Source organism: Sitophilus oryzae, unplaced genomic scaffold (genome assembly GCF_002938485.1).
Source record: "Sitophilus oryzae breed Bouriz unplaced genomic scaffold, Soryzae_2.0 scaffold_1190_pilon_pilon, whole genome shotgun sequence".
Classification (NCBI taxonomy): domain Eukaryota; kingdom Metazoa; phylum Arthropoda; class Insecta; order Coleoptera; family Curculionidae; genus Sitophilus; species Sitophilus oryzae.
In genome coordinates this window covers 1,694,049-1,713,869 of record NW_022145827.1, presented here as the reverse complement: position 1 = coordinate 1,713,869, position 19,821 = coordinate 1,694,049, and the positions used below count along the sequence as shown (strand labels likewise).

At 31.7% G+C, this 19,821-nt stretch overlaps 2 protein-coding genes across 2 annotated transcripts in view; both read left to right on the top strand.

The window, feature by feature from the left end:
• Positions 1-689: 689 nt before the first annotated feature.
• Positions 690-1,565, top strand: LOC115891689 (probable prefoldin subunit 4). Its single transcript, XM_030912231.1, has 4 exons — positions 690-839; positions 893-997; positions 1,128-1,244; positions 1,312-1,565. Exons 1-4 carry the CDS (start codon positions 804-806, stop codon positions 1,459-1,461), a joined length of 408 nt encoding a protein of 135 aa, XP_030768091.1. The 5' UTR covers positions 690-803; the 3' UTR covers positions 1,462-1,565.
• A 7,683-nt stretch (positions 1,566-9,248) lies between these two features.
• The window catches only part of LOC115891723, a 29,177-nt gene continuing 18,604 nt past the window's right edge, over positions 9,249-19,821 (top strand). The window contains exon 1 of the mRNA XM_030912262.1: positions 9,249-9,341. Coding sequence (XP_030768122.1) covers positions 9,249-9,341 — 93 coding nt within the window. The remainder of the gene's footprint in view (positions 9,342-19,821) is intronic.

The window sequence follows — 19,821 nt, the reverse complement described above, 5'->3', positions numbered from 1 at the left end:
TTTTAAATATTCGAAGAAATTCTCAGACGACTCTTTGATGTATATTCCATTAATGTCAACCGTACTTATTGGTATTGGGTTAAATCCAAACATTTTGCTATATTTTGTATAACTGGAAAAAAAACTAACTGAAAAACAATACCTATTTAAACCTTTTATATAGAGTATTTAGTTATTTTATCAGGATGTATTAACTTGTCAAGCATTAAATTAATATTGATCCAGAATTCACAGAAAAAAATATTCATTTTTTTATAAATAGATGTTATATAATTTAATTATTAAAACGTGTCAGATCAATCACTGATATCGCATAAGTATTATACAGAGTGTACCTTCATTAATAACATTGATGATATGACAAAAATTATACTTCGCAATCTTGGTATAATAATATAGTTTTAAAACTATAGAAAATATTTTACAATGACTTTTTTAGGAATATGTCGATTTTCCTTTTGAATTCTTGGCTTTTTATTAAAAAAAGTCTATAATAATATTATCACTGTTAAAATAGTATAACAAGTTATAATATTATAATCAGACCATCCTGTATATTTATGGAATAAAATATATTTGAAAATTAATGTTTAACTTCAGGCAACTCGTCATACACCATAACTGTATTATAAGTTGCCTGAATATTTTAGGGTGCTGTCAAAAACTACAGTCAAAAACATGGTCAAAAACTAACCTTTAATTTTAAGAGTTCCTTTAAAAATTTCATAGTAACCAATTTTGGTAATTTGATTTGAAAAAGTATTATTATTGATCTTATTTTACGTAAATAGATTTACAACAATATGGCATCAAGTAATTCTAAAGGCACCTTCCAACCGGTATGAAAAATAAGAAGTTATTTGTAATAAGATATTAACAAAATGGTTTTAAGGATTCAGATGTGCACATTTCGTATGAAGATCAGCAGAAGATTAATATATTTGCAAGATTAAATGCAAAATTGGAGGACATAAAGGATGACGTTAAAATTAAAGAGGTAATAGAATAGTTTACAGAATTTTGTCATAGACTTGGCAAAAAGTCACAGCAAAAATAGTCAGTCCTCTTCGCAATTATTTAAATAGAACAGTTGGTGGTTTAATTACTTATATGAAGCATTTTTTTAGAACGATTTGAAAAGTCTTGAGGATGCATGTGATGAAATTGCTCTTTTCGACGATGATGAACAAATTCCATATTTAGTTGGAGAGGTTTTTATATATCAAGATTTAGAAACAACACAGGTAATATTGCTCAATAATTATTTTTGTGTTTTTTTTTTAATATGCTTATTACAATCAATATTTTTAGAAATGCTTAGAAGAAGCCAAGGAAAAGATATCAGCTGAAATTACAGCATTAAATACAAAATCTGTTGGAATAAAGGATCAAATGTCAGAGCTTAAAGCTCATCTTTATGGTAAATTTGGCAGCCATATTAATTTAGAAGCTGATGAATAAGTTACGTAGTAATATCTTAATACTAAATTATTAATTTTCTTTCGTTTTTTAATAGCATTTTTATAAATAAAATATGTAACTGTGAGCTTTGTAAAATTCAAATTTTAATTAAATGAATATAACAATAATTAATATATTCTTATTTCAAAAGTAATTTATACAGGGTGTTTCAAAAAACATGTGCCATCTCTAATAGGGAGATTCCTCACGTAAAAATTAGATTTATTTTTTATATCACATAGGTCTGGTTCTGCTTTGTTTTGTAGCTACAGAGTGTTAAAGTATTAATATTTTTTCGATTTATGATAATTTTCTTTCAAGTACTTTTAGCTTTTCGAATAATCATCACACGAATATTTTTCTAAAAAAGCGTGTACGCCACTGACTTTTTACCCTTGTTAGCGAAATACTGTAAGCAGTTTAAAAGATTAAAAATTGTCTCTTGATAATTTATCGATTATGGCCCAATTTGAAGAGATAAACGCAATTTAATTATTGTCTTGATCCAAATCAAATAGCAACCTGTAAAAATTTTTAATATCATTCACTTGCGAAAGTTTTAAATAAATACTCATAGATTTCTCATCAAAAAATATGAAAAAAAGTTCCAATAAATATGGATATGGAAATGCATAATTAAAAATGAAATCTTAAAACTTTTTAAAATTAGTTTTTATGTAATTATCTTAAATACCATTATTTTTTTATTTGAAGTTGCTGAAGGTTGTGCTAATAAGTAATAATATATTAGGTAAAATATATAATTTTTTAATTTTATTTTAATATTCTAAATTTTTTATTAATTGTGATTAATAAATTTGCGTTTATCTCATCAAGGAGGTCGAATTCGACAAAATATCAAGAGATAAGTTTTAATTGGCATTTTTGATACACAATTTTGATATCAAAAGAAAAAAAGTCAGTGGCGCACATGTTTTTTTTTTGAAAAATATTCCAGTGATAACCCATGTGCACGTCCCTGATGTCTATCCACTTTTTTAGCATTGAAACAATATGTAGCATTTATAGTAACTTTTATCCTCAAAATTTCATTCGAATCACTAAAAGTACTTGGAAGAAAATGATAATAAATTGAAAGATTATTAAGACTTTAACTTAAAGCTATGTCTCTACGAAAAGCTATGTCTAACTATTAAGCTATGTCTCTACGAAACAAAGCAGAATCGGACATAATGTTATGAAAAATAAATCTTATTTTTACGTGAGCAATCTCCCACAAGAGATGGCACGTTTTTTGAAAACCCCAAATTTTCTAGGCAAATCTATCATGAAATTATATAGGATTAAGATATTTGAAGAAGTTAGTATGAAATGAAATTTAGTTATTTTCAGAGAGCAATTTTTTAAATATATACTTGACAATGGCAGGAAGAAATTATTCATATGTACCAAAATATTAAACATTTTACCCTTTATATGAAATTTTTCTGCTACTTTGTCAAGAATATAATATTTTAAAATTTTATTGTAATATTAACTGCTACAGTATTTTTCTCTTAGTGAAGTTTTTTTGATAGTATAACTTGTGGGGGATTAACATATTGACACTGGTAATTGGGAGGGCTGGTGGGTTGAAATTTTATCACAATGGAAAATAGTACTTAAGTTTATTATTGCTATTTTATTGTTGATAAATCAGTTATTTAAACTAAAAATAAATTACAATAGAAAACCTGAACACCTTTCTTAATAATAAATTGATATTATATATAATGCATACATCACTATATAACGGAAATTAAGAAACGCCTGGTTTAAGAATTTTAAGATCAAAGGGCATAGACACAGACCCAGCATGAAACAAAAAAATACACTTTGATATTTGAGTCCATAAACAGGCCCCCGTAGATAGAGTTTTGATTTTCTAGCCTCCCTCTTACACAAAATTTAGCATTTTCGTTCCAATTTCCTCTAAGTTTTTTGGTTTGGTTCAAACGATATTCAGGGTCGCTTTTTATTTATGTGGAACGGTCGATTATTATGTAAAATATAGGAGATATGAAAACAGTACTTAGTTAGGTTCTAGCATGAAAAATAAAAAATAATAAATATTGTGATCATTACCATATTTGAAAAAAGCATTTTTGTACAAATAATTTGGTACCACACACTTGGTATTTCGAGTGAATTTGTCGTTATCAACCCGCGCGATGAACCGCATGTTACAACTTCAAATAAACCATATGCGAAAATGTCAAAAGTTGACATATGATATGTCATCAGCGTTGTTACAAGGGCAAAAATTTTTGTACTATAAATGGTGTCGAAATTGTACTTTTTGGTAGATTGCATTTTGGTGCAAAATGTGGGGTCATGTGATCTCTATTTACCTTTTTACCAAGTTTAGTGCATCCACACTATCCTAAACATGAACGGCGTATTGTTTAACGACCTTGAATCGATTACACCCTATTGGAAATTTTGCCAGGTGAATTTGACAGATAAAATTTCTGACAGATGAATTTTTCAGCCAATAGAATTGCTGGAAATCGATTCAAGGTCGTTACGCCGACGCCGCCGCCGATCCGCGCTTTTAGATAATGTGGATGCACCCTCACAGAATTATATACACCATATGCTGTCCTCCTTTCACGCAGTTGAGCAGCTCTGAACTGTTCAAGAACGCGATACTCTCCTCCATTCAATTGAGTCATAAAGTTCAGAACTGGTTCCGCCATATGGAGGCACCAAGGCTATTCTGCACAGCTCCTTTCAGAACTGTTCTGAGCAGCCCAGGGCGTAAAGCTCTGGAACTTGAAATTCGCAACAGAGGAGCCAGCAATACAGAAGCTAAAAGAGCTTTGAATAGCATTGGTTAAATGGGAAGTAATTGCGACGTCACGTTTGACATCAGACACAATAGATCTCTAAGGTCGCAGTGATTAGTCTCTTCCATTACCGCACGGATATCAAACTGCTTGACATCCGTGCGGCTTGAACAGCATTTCAAGTGATGTATAATTCTGTGCCTCTGCTCCTAGCGACCTGCATTTCAAACTAATGCATCAGTATCACCGTTCGTCTAAAAAATATGTACGTGGGTTTAAGTTTGGGTTTGAGAAGTAAGAATTGTACATTTTTTTCTTGCAATTGGGTACCTATGTACTCCTTGACTATCAAATGTACCCAAAATAGTACAATTGTACCTATTGTAACAACACTGTATGTCATTCTATTCAGAGCATAGAGAAATATAAAAATAAAAGAGTTGTCATTTCCATAGTCAAAAGTAGGCAACACGTTTAACGAAGATCGATTGTAGCGCACCCTTGAGCCCTAACTGAACTAATCGAAATATGACAGACCTTATCGGTAAAATAGGTATCTGCATTGCCTACCACAAAAAAGGCGGGCTGTTTAAATATGAATATAAAATTTTATGTATTTTTTAAAATATTACGAAATTAAAACTGCAAAAATATAACGAAAGTTTATTTTTAAAAACGGAATATTTGAAAAGTATAAACTATTGTAGACTTTTCAAATGCTTACAGTTAAATGCTAAATTAAATTTGATAATATAAAACATATATGCTGAATTAACTTCGAGGGGTAAACTCCTGATGAATTTCTGTACACTAATGCCAAGGTAATGCCAAATAATTTAGTACTAATACCAATAATGCCACGAAAATGCCAACATCTTGTACACCACCAAAATACACCAGCGATTTACCCTTCGATTTACCTATAGTATTATAAAACGTATTTAACAACGCCACTAACAAAGCATATAAGATCGCAGGGTTTGCAATCTATGCTATTATAACAGATAAAGATTTAAATAAGATATCATCAAAAATTAATTCACCTTTAAGTTGGATTTATAAACTCAGCAGTCAGCAGTTGAAGTTCAGTTGATGTAGCAAATGTTCAACACTATTAAATGAAGGCGCAAATTTATAGTCAGTTCGTTTTACGTTCACAGAGTTCAGAGATGGGCAATGTCTTTACATATCGAACTTGCTTTCCATGATACCCTTTCCTGGATCGTGTTCAAATCACATCATCGGCTGAACAAAATATTACATGATGATGGCAAAACACAGCACAAAATATAAAGTTCAAATCATAGAGAAATATAAGGTCTCTCGTTCCTCGGGAAATAAAACTTTGTCCATACTTCTGTAATGCACAAACACAACACAAACAAACAAAGTTTATGCTACACAAATAATAACAAAATTCCAAAAATTCAAAACAAAATTGTAAACAATTGCAAAATACAAACAATTTGTTGTCATGTCATTTGTCATTCTTTGTAATGACACGTGACAGGTAGCAGGTGGCGACGCTTTGGAGCCCTAACTGAACTATGCAAATTATGGCCAAGTTAGACAACCTTTCAAACACTCTTTTATTTTAGTTACTTTCGATTCAGTGCTTTTCATCGAACAAAGTAGAAATACACCGAGGGTGTTATTTAAAAATCTAAGTTGTAGCTCATTTCCGGTGAAACAGGAAGTAACCAAAAAACAATTGAATAAGTCAATCAATCTAATTTATGTCACATACCAAATCTCAATACCAAATCCGCTTTGTTTATCTGAAAACTAAAAAAGTTATAGGAGTGAGCCACTTTGAGGCGCACCCGGATTAATTAAGGATTATGATGCGATCCGTTTATGCATTGCTTCGATGCGGTTCGCCGCTGCGATTTGTAGATCTTTTTAGAAATTCGCCCAATACCACGAACAGCCGCACAACCCATCAAATCGACCACCAAACCAAACCAAACCGCAGCAGCGCATTATGCATATGCGGTATGGATCTTTAGTCTCTGCACGCATCTCATGCGATTTTTATCGGTTGCAGTAAAAGTAGTGAGATATTTTAGAAACGATTAGACGATTTTTTAGAAAAATTAAAATGGGAAAGCGATATTTAAATATTATTTTATGTTATATGTTTGTAGTCGTTTTTTCTATTAAACCTTTAATTTAGCGTATTTTTCTGTAATTCAAAGTTTCTCTAGAATGTAGAATGTTTAGGCGGGGTTAATCACCGTTATCTTACAGATCTATTATGTATTCCCTTTCTTGGGTTATAAAGAATTATAACTCATCATAGAGTCTCAGGGCTTTGACAAAAGCCAGTATTTGAGACGGTTCCATAGAGGCTAGCTATGGACATGCTATCTCCGACATCAGCCGTACCAAATTTTTTATGGCACGAACGCTTGTCGTCTCGGTACACTCAATGATGAGGTGTTCTAGTGTTTCCCAATTTTCTCTTCGATCTACTGAGGTGTTCGTTGAGGAGACAAGTTTCTCTAGAATGTAGAATGAGTAAAGAGGGGGTTATAATCACTGCGACCTTAAAGATCTATTGTGCCCCCCTTCCTTGAGTCATCACACAGTCTATAACCCATCATACCCCTGTTCTAGAGGGAACAGGATATTTCCCATCCTCCTCTGACAACAGTTCTTCCTCCGAGGGTACAAACCCTTCCACGGTTGGAGTTTGGCCCTCCGTGCCCTTCACAGTCGAGGAGCTTGCCTCCGGCTGAGGTACACTTGAGGTGGGAGGCTGGAGGATCTGCCTCCATTTTCTTCACCTCTTTAACTTGGTCTCTCCTTAGACCTGATACCGGTGTTGTCCCGTATCTATAATAGAGGATATGTCCCTCTCTTTCTCTGAAAGAGGGACATATGGGACCTGACCATGACCCTCCTCCCTCGAGTTGATTACTCGCCAACTCGATTATTATGTGTTTACTTGAAATCAAGTCAAGTAGTTACAATTTTAAGTACTTGAAAAGTCAAGCGATTGCTTACAACTACTTGATTTTTGTCAAGCTACTTGATTACTTCACTTTGTATTAAGTTTCATTTGATATTTTTAATCAACCACAAAATTCTGCATTAATAAACTTTATTGAAAAAAACTGAAGTTCTAAGGTTAACAAGAATTGCGGATTAAAAAAACAACAATGAAAAACAAATAAAGTAAGAAACTATTTATTAACGTAAATAGTAATAATAATAACGTAAATATAGATTATCCTTAACGACTTAATAAAACTGATTTTTCTATGTATGGCTTCTTCCGCAAAGTTAAATTTTAAAATAAATAATAATACATTTAAAATAGGCCTTTAATATTGTCGTTCGCCATCCAAGATCTACGGCACATAAGGCTTCTAACATCATTGTCGCCTAATCGGTTCCGGGTTTTTTGTGACAGTAAGGGCGGCTCTAGAAAACTGTCTTTCAACAGGAGCTGACGACGCTGGTGTGGCTAAAAAATCCCTGGCTATGGTAGCTAAACTTGAAAAACATTTTCGTGTCTTCGTCACCACTCTAAAATATTCTCAGAACCGCCAACTCTTGAATCGGATAAGTATTTGTCAATTTCATAATGCCAAGCCATTTCATGTCCTTCTGAGTGGGAGTGATGGGCGATTTAGGTTTTTTAAATAAACTTATTAAGTCTATATGAAAGTCACTCTCTTCAAGCAGTTTTGAAGCTGAAAGTGATGATGACGACTCTGACAGTGAATCGGGCCTAAAATATTTCGTTTTAAAAATTTCTTCAAAAGACCCATCTGCAACTCCTTTCCCCAATTTGTATTGGAGAATGTTTCCATCTTATGTCTAGGATAGAAGATTAAAACAACACAGTACATCCAATTTATTCTTCGTGCCAGCCCACCAAGAGAGGGAGGCCCACCAAAAAGGAGGCCACGAAAAAGCAAACAATGTAGTTAGAAAAGAGCTCTCACTCTCTCACTCCACTAACTGAGCCAGTACCGTTCTGCTTCCCAACTGGAAACCAACTTAAAGCGAAACTCAAGAGCCTGGAAGACTCTATCCGTAACCTGGAATGGGAATCCTCCAACGGTCTAAGACACTTGAAAAAGTCTCCAAACTTACGTCCGAGAAAATCAAAGATTTTCCTTGGTTTAAGTAAGAACAATCTTCGAATTCTTAGGGGTTTCTTTAACAGGACACTGTTTCCTCAACGAACACCTCAGTAAAGCTAATAAGAAACAACGACAAATGCAGATTCTGTGGGAAAATAGGTAAACGCTAGAACACTTCCATGAACTTTTAGTTATATCGGAGATGGAGAACTATCCTCTGTAAAACCGTCTCAGATACTGGCTTTTTGTCAAAGTCCTGAGATTGTATGATGAGTTATAACTTAAGAAATGACGACAAAATAGATCTGTAAGGTCGCGGTGATTAACTCCCTCCCATACATTCTACATTCTGGCTTTTAATAACGTATTTTTCTGCAATTCGAATTTCCGATAATTTGAAGAATTTGAATTCCGGCCCCTTGAAGATTCGACTTAGAGATTTTTCACTGTATATACTCATCAGCAGGAACTAAATTTTTAACTTGTCGTAAAGATAAACTAGTACGCCGAGAGCGGAACCACTTCAAACCCATTCGATGTTTACAAAACATCATAGTTCGGCCTCGGCACTGCGTGTTTTCTAGAATGAACGGCGGTGTATATCAACCGCTCGCCTCTTCTTAGTTTCTTAGCAACAACAATTTACCAATTAGCAATTCCTGCCTGCCGCGGGTCCGAGTCCACGTCTCGCGGTAGGGGCAACGCTTACAAGGCTCCTGCCCCGTCCCCAGTCACGTCAGTCGGTCTAAGCAGCCGGTCAACGATACAACAACAAACTATTACAATAACAACAACAATAATAACAACACTATAGCGAGAAACTTTCGCCTTTGCAAAGGAAAAGAGAAATCGACGACAGAGACGGATTTTGCATTTAGTCTCATTTGCGACGACGACAATCATGGAGGAGAAGCAGGTCCTCGAATCGATGGCCACTGTCACCATTAAGCCGGAGTACCCGCCCTCTGAGTACTGCTCTTCTGAACCACCACCGGTAAGTATTCTAGCTGTATAGTTATATTTAGATGTCGTTTTAATAAATTTGAAAGTACCGGAAACGATTCGTTGCCAATATAGACATTATAGACAGACGTATTGCTTTGCCATCATATCCTGTAATAAAATTTCGGTTTATGTTTATTGTTCAAGACCAGTGACTCTGTTCATTTTACAGTTCTCTTTAATTAACTATTTTTTATTATGCACCTTTTAACTGTCTCTTATGATTTGCAAAACAAGACAATACATTCATAGAATACTAGAGTAGCGCTTTATACAGGGTCGCTCTTATGTATGGTTAGGTTAGATTATTAGGTAAAATATAGGAGGTACCGCAAACGTTAAATACAAAAGTTATAGGATTTTAAATATCTATTAGCGAGAAATAAATTTAAGTATACAGGGTCGTTCATAAAGTATTGAAGATTGACATTTTTTTTTTTAAATAGGACCCCCAATATATTATTACATATTTCAATTGCTCCTTCAATTCTAAGCAAAAAATCGAAATACACACAATGTACCTCAAAGCAACCGTTTTCGAGTTATTGACTTTTGAAAATATCACTTGAACAATTCGATTTAATTAATTTCGATGTATTTGGTTTGATTTAATGATGCCATTCTGCCGAAACTGTGGTACTGTTGTAATGGGTTTTTAAATTCCTATTAGCTACTAGTAAATTTAAGTATATTGGGTCGGTCATAAAGTTGTGTCACATCAAACTTTATTTTTTTTCCTGTATATTATTGCATGTTTCAATTCTTCCTTCAATTTTAAGCAATAATCGTAATACACAATGTACATAAATTGAAGAATTGAAATGTTAAACGGAAATTTTGTAATTTCCAGACTTGATATACTCGGATTTTATACATCTATAAATGTTAACTTGAGAACTAATGTCAAATATTATTAATTATCACAGTTTTGGCAGAATGGCATCGTTAAATTAAACTGAACATATCGAAATTAATTAAATCAAATTGTTTAAGTGATATTTTCAAAAGTCAATAACTCGAAACGGTTGGTTTGAGGTACATTGTGTATTTCGATTTTGCTTAGAATTGAAGAAAGAACCGAAATATGTAACAATATACAGGGGATTCCATTTAAAAAAATGAAACTTTTTATGTGCCACGACTTTATGACCGACTTTGTATACTTAAATGTATTACCCGCTAATAAAAGATATTTATAAACCCTATACCTTTTGTATTTAACTTTTTGGGGTACCTCCTATATTTTACCTAACAATCGACCGTTTCCATACATAACAGCGACCCTGTATATTAGGGGAAAGTTGGGTGGTAACATTCATCTCATGTATTTTTTCAAATACAGGGTGAGTCTTAAATAATTGCACATATTTTCTGGGTTGATAGATCTTTATAAAAGAAACATTTTCTCTGTACCGTTTTTCAAATTACTCCTAAATTGCCGAGTTATTTTGTATTGAAAATAAAAAAAAATGTTTTGCTTAAATTCTACTAGAGAATTACTGAATTCTTTGGTTTATAATTTTTTACTGTACAGGGTGAGTCTTAATTAAGTGAACATATTTTTAAGGGTGGTATATTGTGATCCCAGGAACACGGCTTTGAATTTCTTTCATAAAAAAAAATTGGGTTAATCATTTTTTACTATACAGAGTGAGAAATAAGTGAAAATATTTCCGGGCTGCTAGATTTCGATAAAAGAAATATATTTTCTCTTTGCAGTTTTTCAAATAAATCTAAAAAATATAGTTTGAAAATGAAAAAAAAATGACTATTTATTAAAAAATTTGAGAGGACTACCGGTTTCTGCATTTGCTTCTGTTTTACTGAATACAGAATATTGCGTTTAATGGCACCTGAAGGCAGCAATAAATAAAATGCTTTAGAAATATTATTATACTATCACATGTTAACAAGTTCACCAAGGCCAAAATTAACTATGTTACACTTAAAGAAGGAACACCTTTTTATACCTTCGAACAATATTTCAACATTGAAACTTATTTCAATAATACAGCACATTTATTTCTACAGCACATTCCTAAAAAAAATAATTAGCTTCTGCAATTAACTTTGCAAAATACTGGGTGGCTCAAACATATTCTATATGTAAAATTTTATAGGTACTATACCCATACCTTATGATTTACAATGCGTTATATCTTTCTTCAGCGCAAATTATTAGTAATTATTGTAACTTGTTTAAGAATTTATTAATATTGATTTCATTATAAAAAAAAAAAGACTCCGTAAAAAGGGACACTCTGTATATGTTCATTAATTTGAATAAGAAAATATTTGATAAAATGGGTCAGTTTATAAAATGTTTAATACCTTTATCGGTAGTTTTATGATGACTATATCGTTTGTTTAACTTGGCCAACAGGAACCAAAATATTATTTTTTATAAATGAAGAACAGCAATTTGTTGTTAAACTAATTGCTATGCAATAACCAGTTTAACCAGGAAATAAGATAAGACATCTTTATGCAATTCCAACAAACATGTCACCATTATATAAACATTTTTTACATGACAGAGTTTACAACATTTAAAAATTGAAACATATTTAAATTGAAACGCTGAACTTCAGTTCATGTTTTGTTAAAAAAATGTGGCAAAAATTATTGTATCCGAGGGGGCGTTTCACTTGGGTAAAAAATGTACTGCCAAAATATAATTTTATTGCCAAGCGGCTGCCAGTAACCGCCAAGAAAATGTACAATTCCAACAGTGAGACACCCCTCGATCCCTCGATTGTTTTTTTGTCTATATGACAGACATACATATGACAGACATATTCTCTATAAACAACACACAGTTGTAGTTTTTGGAACCATGATATACAGGGTGTTTCTCAAAAAACATGTGCCATTTCTCGTGGGGGGGTTCCTCACGTAAAAATAACATTTATTTTTCATATCAACATAGATCCAAAATCTTAATATTTTTTCGATTTATTATAATTTTCTTCCAAGTACTTTTAGCGTTTCGAATGAAATTTTAAGTTGGTAAAATTTACTATAAGTAAGTGCTACATATTTTAGTGCTAAAAAGTGTTGATAAATTCATCAGGGACGTGCATATCAAGGGTTATATCACTGGGAATATTTTTTCAAAAAAAAATCATATGCGCCACTGACTTTTTTCTTTGATATCAAAATTATATAGACCGTTTAATGCCAATTAAAAGTTATCTCTCGATATATTGTCGAATTCTGCCTCCTTGATGAGGTAAACGCAATTTTATTAATCAAAATTAATAAAATTAAAATAAAAATAAAATTAATAAAGTATATATTTTACCTAATTTATTATTAAATATTATTACCATTAGCTATTACTACTATTAGTCCAACCTAGATCAATTTAAAATAAAAATAATGGTATTTAAGATAATTACACAAAACCTTTTAAAAAGTTTTAACATTCTGTAACTCTAAAACTATGCATTTCCATACCCATGTTTATAGAAACTTTTTTCATATTTTTGATGAGGAATCGATGAGTACCCATACAGCACATCAAATCACATTTACGATGTGTTTACATTATTAGATGTAGACACAGGGTGGCACAATTCCCCCTATGTAAATATGCTACGTTTACACATTGTAGTTCAACACGTATGCACAAAGGTTAAACGTCCGCCTCACAATGTAGCCACTGTATAGCATTTACGTATACACAAAGTAAGGGATACACAGTGTGCCGTAGGATACACAGTGTTTGTGTATTACGTTTAAACTCTGTTTACACATTGCAGTTGTGACTACCGCGTGTATACGTATGTATTTTGCTTAGTATATACATATTGTGCTAGATAAAACAACTTCTTATGAACGAATTTAGAAATAATACAAGTTTTGATGCCTAACTTTTCGTTCTTTTTAAGAAATATTTATTCAATGATACCAATTATATCTTTTAGAACGAAAATTAGGAAGGCAAACTTTGTATTTTCCAAAAGTATCTCGATCGTAAGTTCAAGAGAAGTAGCCTTAAAATTGTTCCATTTTTGTTTTGTATTAAATGTACCATTTTTCTTCCATAAAATGGACTAAGTGGTTAAAAGATAAAATTCTTATATTTCTTTATATCATGGAACGCAATAGCGCAAATAACACAGTAATAATAATTATTTACACTGCAGAAACCAGAAGTAAGAAAACACTGTAAAAGAACAGAATTTATATCAAAATGTATTAAAAATATAAGTACCTAGTTTAACAACATACTAAAATGGTAAACACTGGTATATCGCCACGATTTCGTGGACCTCGTTTAGTCATTTTTTTCTCCTCTTTTCCCTCCAAGCAGTTGGTTTGTTAGCATACTCATTCATCGAGCACTCTGTTGGACTTTGTTGTATTTTATTTCCAGATTAACAATCTCACCCTTAAATTTTATATGACACTGATTATTGAATATTAAACATATCTGTATATTGATCCAACAATAACTTACCGAATATCAGTGTAAGAAGTTCTTTGAAGTGTTTAAATCTTTCTTTCTCTGGTTCATTTAGATTTTTATTATTTCCAAATTAAAAAAAAATTATATTGCACAGCTATCCTCTTTATCATTATACGAGAATATTTGGAGATTTCATTCATTGGAGTCAAAATATGGTAAATTGGGTATTGAGTAAGGGAAGAGTCGCTGCTATAATATTAATAATACTCTTAGGAAGGTGTAACGAGGTAATTAAAAACTTGTGCTTACCTTAAAATCTCTTTTAAACTACACACAAACAGAACATTTATATAGAGCTTCCGAATGATAAAACAATAATGGCCGCTAACACATACCACTGCTAGAAATTAGAAAGGAGAGAGGACACATAAGATACACTTGGTCGGTGTATCTACGCTGAGGCTATCCGCGCGTGCGCACACCTTCATTTCATGCTAGAATGTAGACACAACAGTACACTATTACAAAGTGTCTATATAGATATTTATACTATGTGTATACGTCACATTTTTACAAGGTGTGTACTATAGGCACAACTATGACGAAGTATCACACATACATATGATTTATACATTGTATGTCTCATATATCGACGTCAGATTTCATCATTTTAATAATTATTTGTTACGTTACAAAAAACTCTTTAGAATCTTGAGTGCATACGGTATACAACTAGTAAACACTGTATCACAAAATTCTATCAATATAAACCTGCGTGTATCTCATATGTATATGTTAGAACTAGATGAACACTTAGGTTCACTTTAACATATTTTGTTTCTCATGTGTCTCCCTTGTAGAAACGTAATTTTATTTGGACGTGCTGTATGGGTACTTATCTAAAACTTTCGCAAAGTTAATGATATTATTTTTTTTTAAAGGTTGCTATTAGAGTTGGATCAAGGCAAATTAATAAGATTGCGTTTATCTCATCAAGGAGGCTGAAATCGACAAAATATCAAGATACAACTTTTAATTCGGCATTAAATTGTTTACATTCTTTCGCCAACAAGCGAAAACAAGTCAGTGGCGTACATGTTTTTTTTAGAAAAATATTCCATTTATAACCGATATGCACGTCGCTGGTGAATATGTCGACACTTTTTTAGCTTTAAAATATGTCGCATTTATAGTAACTTTTATCCCCAAAATTTCATTCGAAACGTTAAAAGTACTTGGAAGAAAGTTATAATAAATCGGAAAAATATTAAGACTTTAACATCTTGTAGCTACGAAACAAAGTAGAATCGGACCTATCTTGATATGAAAAATAAAGCTTATTTGTGAGGAATCTCCACACGAGAGATGGCACATGTTTTTTGAAACACTCTGTATAATTTTTGTTTAACAATTTTAAACCACAAACCTTACACAAGCAACACAATAATTACAATTTATCAAATTATTTTCTTTAAGCCTGAGACGTATATTTTAAAATTTTGCGAACGTATATTTTCAAATAATCGTGTAGAAAGATTTGCTTCAAAGACCATTCACAAATTCACAACTTTTAAATAACGAGTATTAGTATTATTATGACTGGTCTCTTACCTATATTAAAATAAAATTATACAAATTTCATGACATTACAAAGTAGTAAAACACAATTTCGTAGGTCTATACTTAAGTGATTCGTTTGTTCAATTGAATCATCAAATTATATTTTAAACTTTCTCATAATTATCTGAAACTTGAAGAAAAAACTAAAACTAATTTTCAATAATGCGTTATCTCACCATAGCTAAACGGATCAGTCCCAGTTGACTGGATCTATTTTTTTAATAATATCGAAAAATAAAATAATATTACAATATTAATTCATTGGATTTTTAACTTTTATTGCAACAAAACGATGAAGAGACTTTCTCTAAATTGATATTGAATGGTATAGTAAAACAGAGCAATATTTTTCATTAGAATAAACTATGTGTAACAGTAAAGATAAGCATGATTTATTGCAGAAAGGTAACTTGGTCTAAAAATGAACTGTAAATGTAACTTTCCATTTAGAATTTATGTATATTCAGAGATTATTATAGATAATAATTATATGACTGGAATGAATAAAATTATATGCAAACAAGTTGGATGCAAATTGATAGGCTAAATCTAATTGATATATTATTAAAGATTATTAATATCTAATTGTGGTTATATTAGTATCACACATTGTATATTTCCTATTCTATGAAGACATGAGAAAGAGAAGGTTTCCGTTTTCTGCAGTGAATGCATGAATGTCACTAACTATTACTGGTTTGAAAAGGAAGGAAAGTATTGCATATAAACAAACTTATCAATACCTTAGATAACACTACGCGATATACTAATGTCTTATTTTATAGAAAATTCAATGTGATGTCTGTTTCAAGAGTTGTTACCTTGCTACTAGGTTTTGTGAAGATATGATATACTCAATTTAAATTTATTTATTATCAACAAATTCATTCTCTAGTCTTTAATAATTGAGAATTTGTTTGTTTAAAAATACAATACTTATTACTTTGAATGATATTACTTTGAATGATTTTTTATGACTTTCGGTAGTTCAATTCCATACATATATGATCTAATTCTGAACTGGAATGGTTCTACCAGAATGTTCTTGGTTTATTCCATTCCAGAATCGTCTTTCCATTCTTTGAACGTGTATACATGTTTCTTAGAATATTATAAAGAAGAAGAAAAAAGACTCATCACACAAGTCTCGATCCCAACGTTTATATTAACCTAAACAGTGACACGTGTTTCGCTCATACGAGCATCATCAGACAAAATACAATAATTATTGTATTTTGTGAGACGTTGAGTCTTTTTTCTTCTTCTCCCTAATTTAAAGCAGGTCTCTTTGAGAAGAATGGACGCCTTCTTTAAATTTTAGAATATTATCCTGATTAAGTGATGAACAGGAATGAACAAGACCAAGACCTCCATGGTCTTGGTTTTGGTCTAGGTTTTAGTTTTGCAGTCTAACAGTAATCTCGATCTTGGCATTGCAGGATCTAGTATTGATCTTGGTCTTGCTGCAAGATTCTTGCACGTATTGTACTTTTCTGATAGATTATAACTAGAGGCAATTCATAAAAACTAGTTAAGGAATCTTGCATGTTAGGGCCTGATCTTGGTTTTAATCTTGCGTAAGTCTTGTACTAATCGGTCTTGATCTTGGTCTTGCAGATCTAACGCTAGTCTTGGTATTGGTGTTGGTCTTGCTTTTTCTCGAAAGCCAAGAACAAGACCGCAAGAGCAAGACCAGTGTCGCTCATGCTATTGCTGATCATCTGATCATTGTATAAATAGAAACAAATTTTAATTCTACTCCAAAAATCTTTACGCCCTGTACAAAATTAGCGGTGAACTGAAGATTTATCACATTTTGGTTTCAATATTTTCTTTACACATTGTTTTTTTATTCACATAAATTTCTGCTTTTTAAAAAAATAACAACTTTTTAAAGAAAGTCTTGCAGATCATGTTATGCAGGCTAAAATATCTCGAAGAGGTAAAAATTTAGCGTTTGAAATGGCCACCGCATGGACCAAACTTAAACGTATTTGAGCACTGCATTGAAACTTTGCAACTTTTTTTGATAGTAGTCATAGTAAAAAAGGCAATACGCGCTAAAACTCTTGGATGCTTGTTTAAGCTACTCATTAGATAATGCAATGTTTTAGATTGTTAACTAAAATCAAAAATGCAACACTTTATTTAATAAGTTGGATCTTCTCTGGAAAAGTATATATTAATACGTATCAAAAAATATTGTGTAAAGAAAAAGTCATACTTGAAGCCAAATCTTAGATAGTAGACCTACTTAATTTTCTATAGATCATTTATATTTTGAGGCTAAAAAAGTACTTTGGTTTCTACCTGTATAATAAACAGACAATCAATATTTTGAGAAGTAAAATTTAGGATGATATCCCTAGACATATATCTCCGTGATCAAAGTTTTGTCACATATAGGGAACATTAGGGAACTGATACGTATCTGCGTTTTATTGCTTTATATAAGGTACAAGAAGGGCCTGGTAACGTAACAATGACGTCACCTAGAAGACTTTTTCCTTAAAGGAATAAAATGCTCACGGGGATGAAAGTAATATTTTTAAAGAAAAACGCAAAAAGACAGACTTTGCAAAAAGTTTTACCCTTGTCTACATCTATAATCAAGGGTTTTACTAAAATCATAAAACAATAATTTAAAAAGTTATGAAGTTGACCTAACTAGAATTAACTTTGCCCATAGTTTATTGTCGGAAAGTATATTCTTAAATGTATAAGGCTTTCTACGGTTCTTTAAAATTATAACAAATTTGATATTTTTTTCTGAAATCATAGCTTAAATCATTTATTAATTCAGTACCACTAAATATTGCAGCTTTTAATTCAAATTACTAAAAGGCATTTAAATTAATGTAGATACATATTTTACAAAATATAGTGATATATTTCTTTATATATTTTTCACGTAACTTTCCATATACATATTAATAAGGTATTTATTGAAATACACGTTTTTATAGGTGATTATTATCTAGTTCACTCACTAAAGTCAATTATTTCCAGAAGGCTTGAGTCGCTGTTAGGTCTGTCGAAACCAGTCAATGTACACAACATTGATTGGGCCGATATAATTGTAAATAATACGAGATATTATAAATACGAGTACCTTCTGTTGAATGTGTATGTACAGTTCGATTGTGTACGGTCTGTAATTACAGAACGTGAGTGATGACGCGTGGTATGTATGTTGTTATTTCGCAAAGTCTGGGTAAACCGAAGAATGAAAAAAACGTGTCTGTTGGATTTTATGAAAGTTATAACAAATAAACTTTAACGTACTTACTGAGGACGCTTAACATGAACGTGCAGTGTGCAGCACAGGTGTGCAGTACAACTTAACAAGTATAGCTAGAGACGTGAGAAATATAAAATAAGAGACGCCCCTCGATGCGCAGTGGACAGCACACAAATTTGCTTTGATCAGATTTGTCGTAGCGTAACTGCATCTCTCTTCCGCCGAATGCGTTCTATCTCTATCGTGTGCGCGACGCGTGCTATCCCCAAGTCTCTTCCTATATTTGTCAAACTGTACTGAAATATTGTATGTATTTTTAAATATTGTATGTATTTGTAAAAAATAATTTCATAAGTGTTTTAACTTTGGTACAACAGATACAAATAATGTATACAGGGTGGCGCACCTCGTTCGCGTCGGTTGATTATACGAAAACGTAAATATGTAGAAGCAAAAAAATTATGGGTATATGTGGGGAGGCAATGTACACAATTTTAAATTATTTTGAAATATACAGGGTGTTTCAGAACTAAGATCCATACCAAAGTTAAATTTTTTTTATGAAACACTCGGTATTTTATTTCATTTTTGGATTCTTGGGCCCAAAAAAAGCTAGCTCAGATTTTGAACAAAAAGCGATTTTTTAATAAAATCGCAATCAAGATGGCTGGTGTCGCCATGGCAATTTTCTAGTGATCTGATATGATACTAATAACGATTGATGAAAATCGATATAGTTTATGGACATTATTATTTAGATTTATAACAGTTTACTTAAATTAGAATAATTTACTTAAATTAATATAACAGTTTAATAAGTAAGTATTCATTATTTTATTAAGAAAAATAAAGCAATATCTGCTAGCGGAACGAATTTTGTAAGAAAAATTGCTTCTTGATCTCAAGGGCTTATATTAAAAGATATCCAAATAGGAATCTTCATGATAAGCTTTCCTTTGAAAAACTACTTGTCCTGTTTCGGAGAGCTGGTAGTGTGGTTTATAAGAAAACCTGTCGTTGGAAGTGAAGAAAATTAATTTGTCATAATAATTGGCTCTTTTATAGAAAATCCATATATTTACAAGTCATCCTAAAATAAATCACAGAACTACTTCTTTGATAGAATTTGTTTTTCTTAATAGAATAATAAATACATATTTAATAAATATTATTTATTAAACTATTATAAGGGCAAAT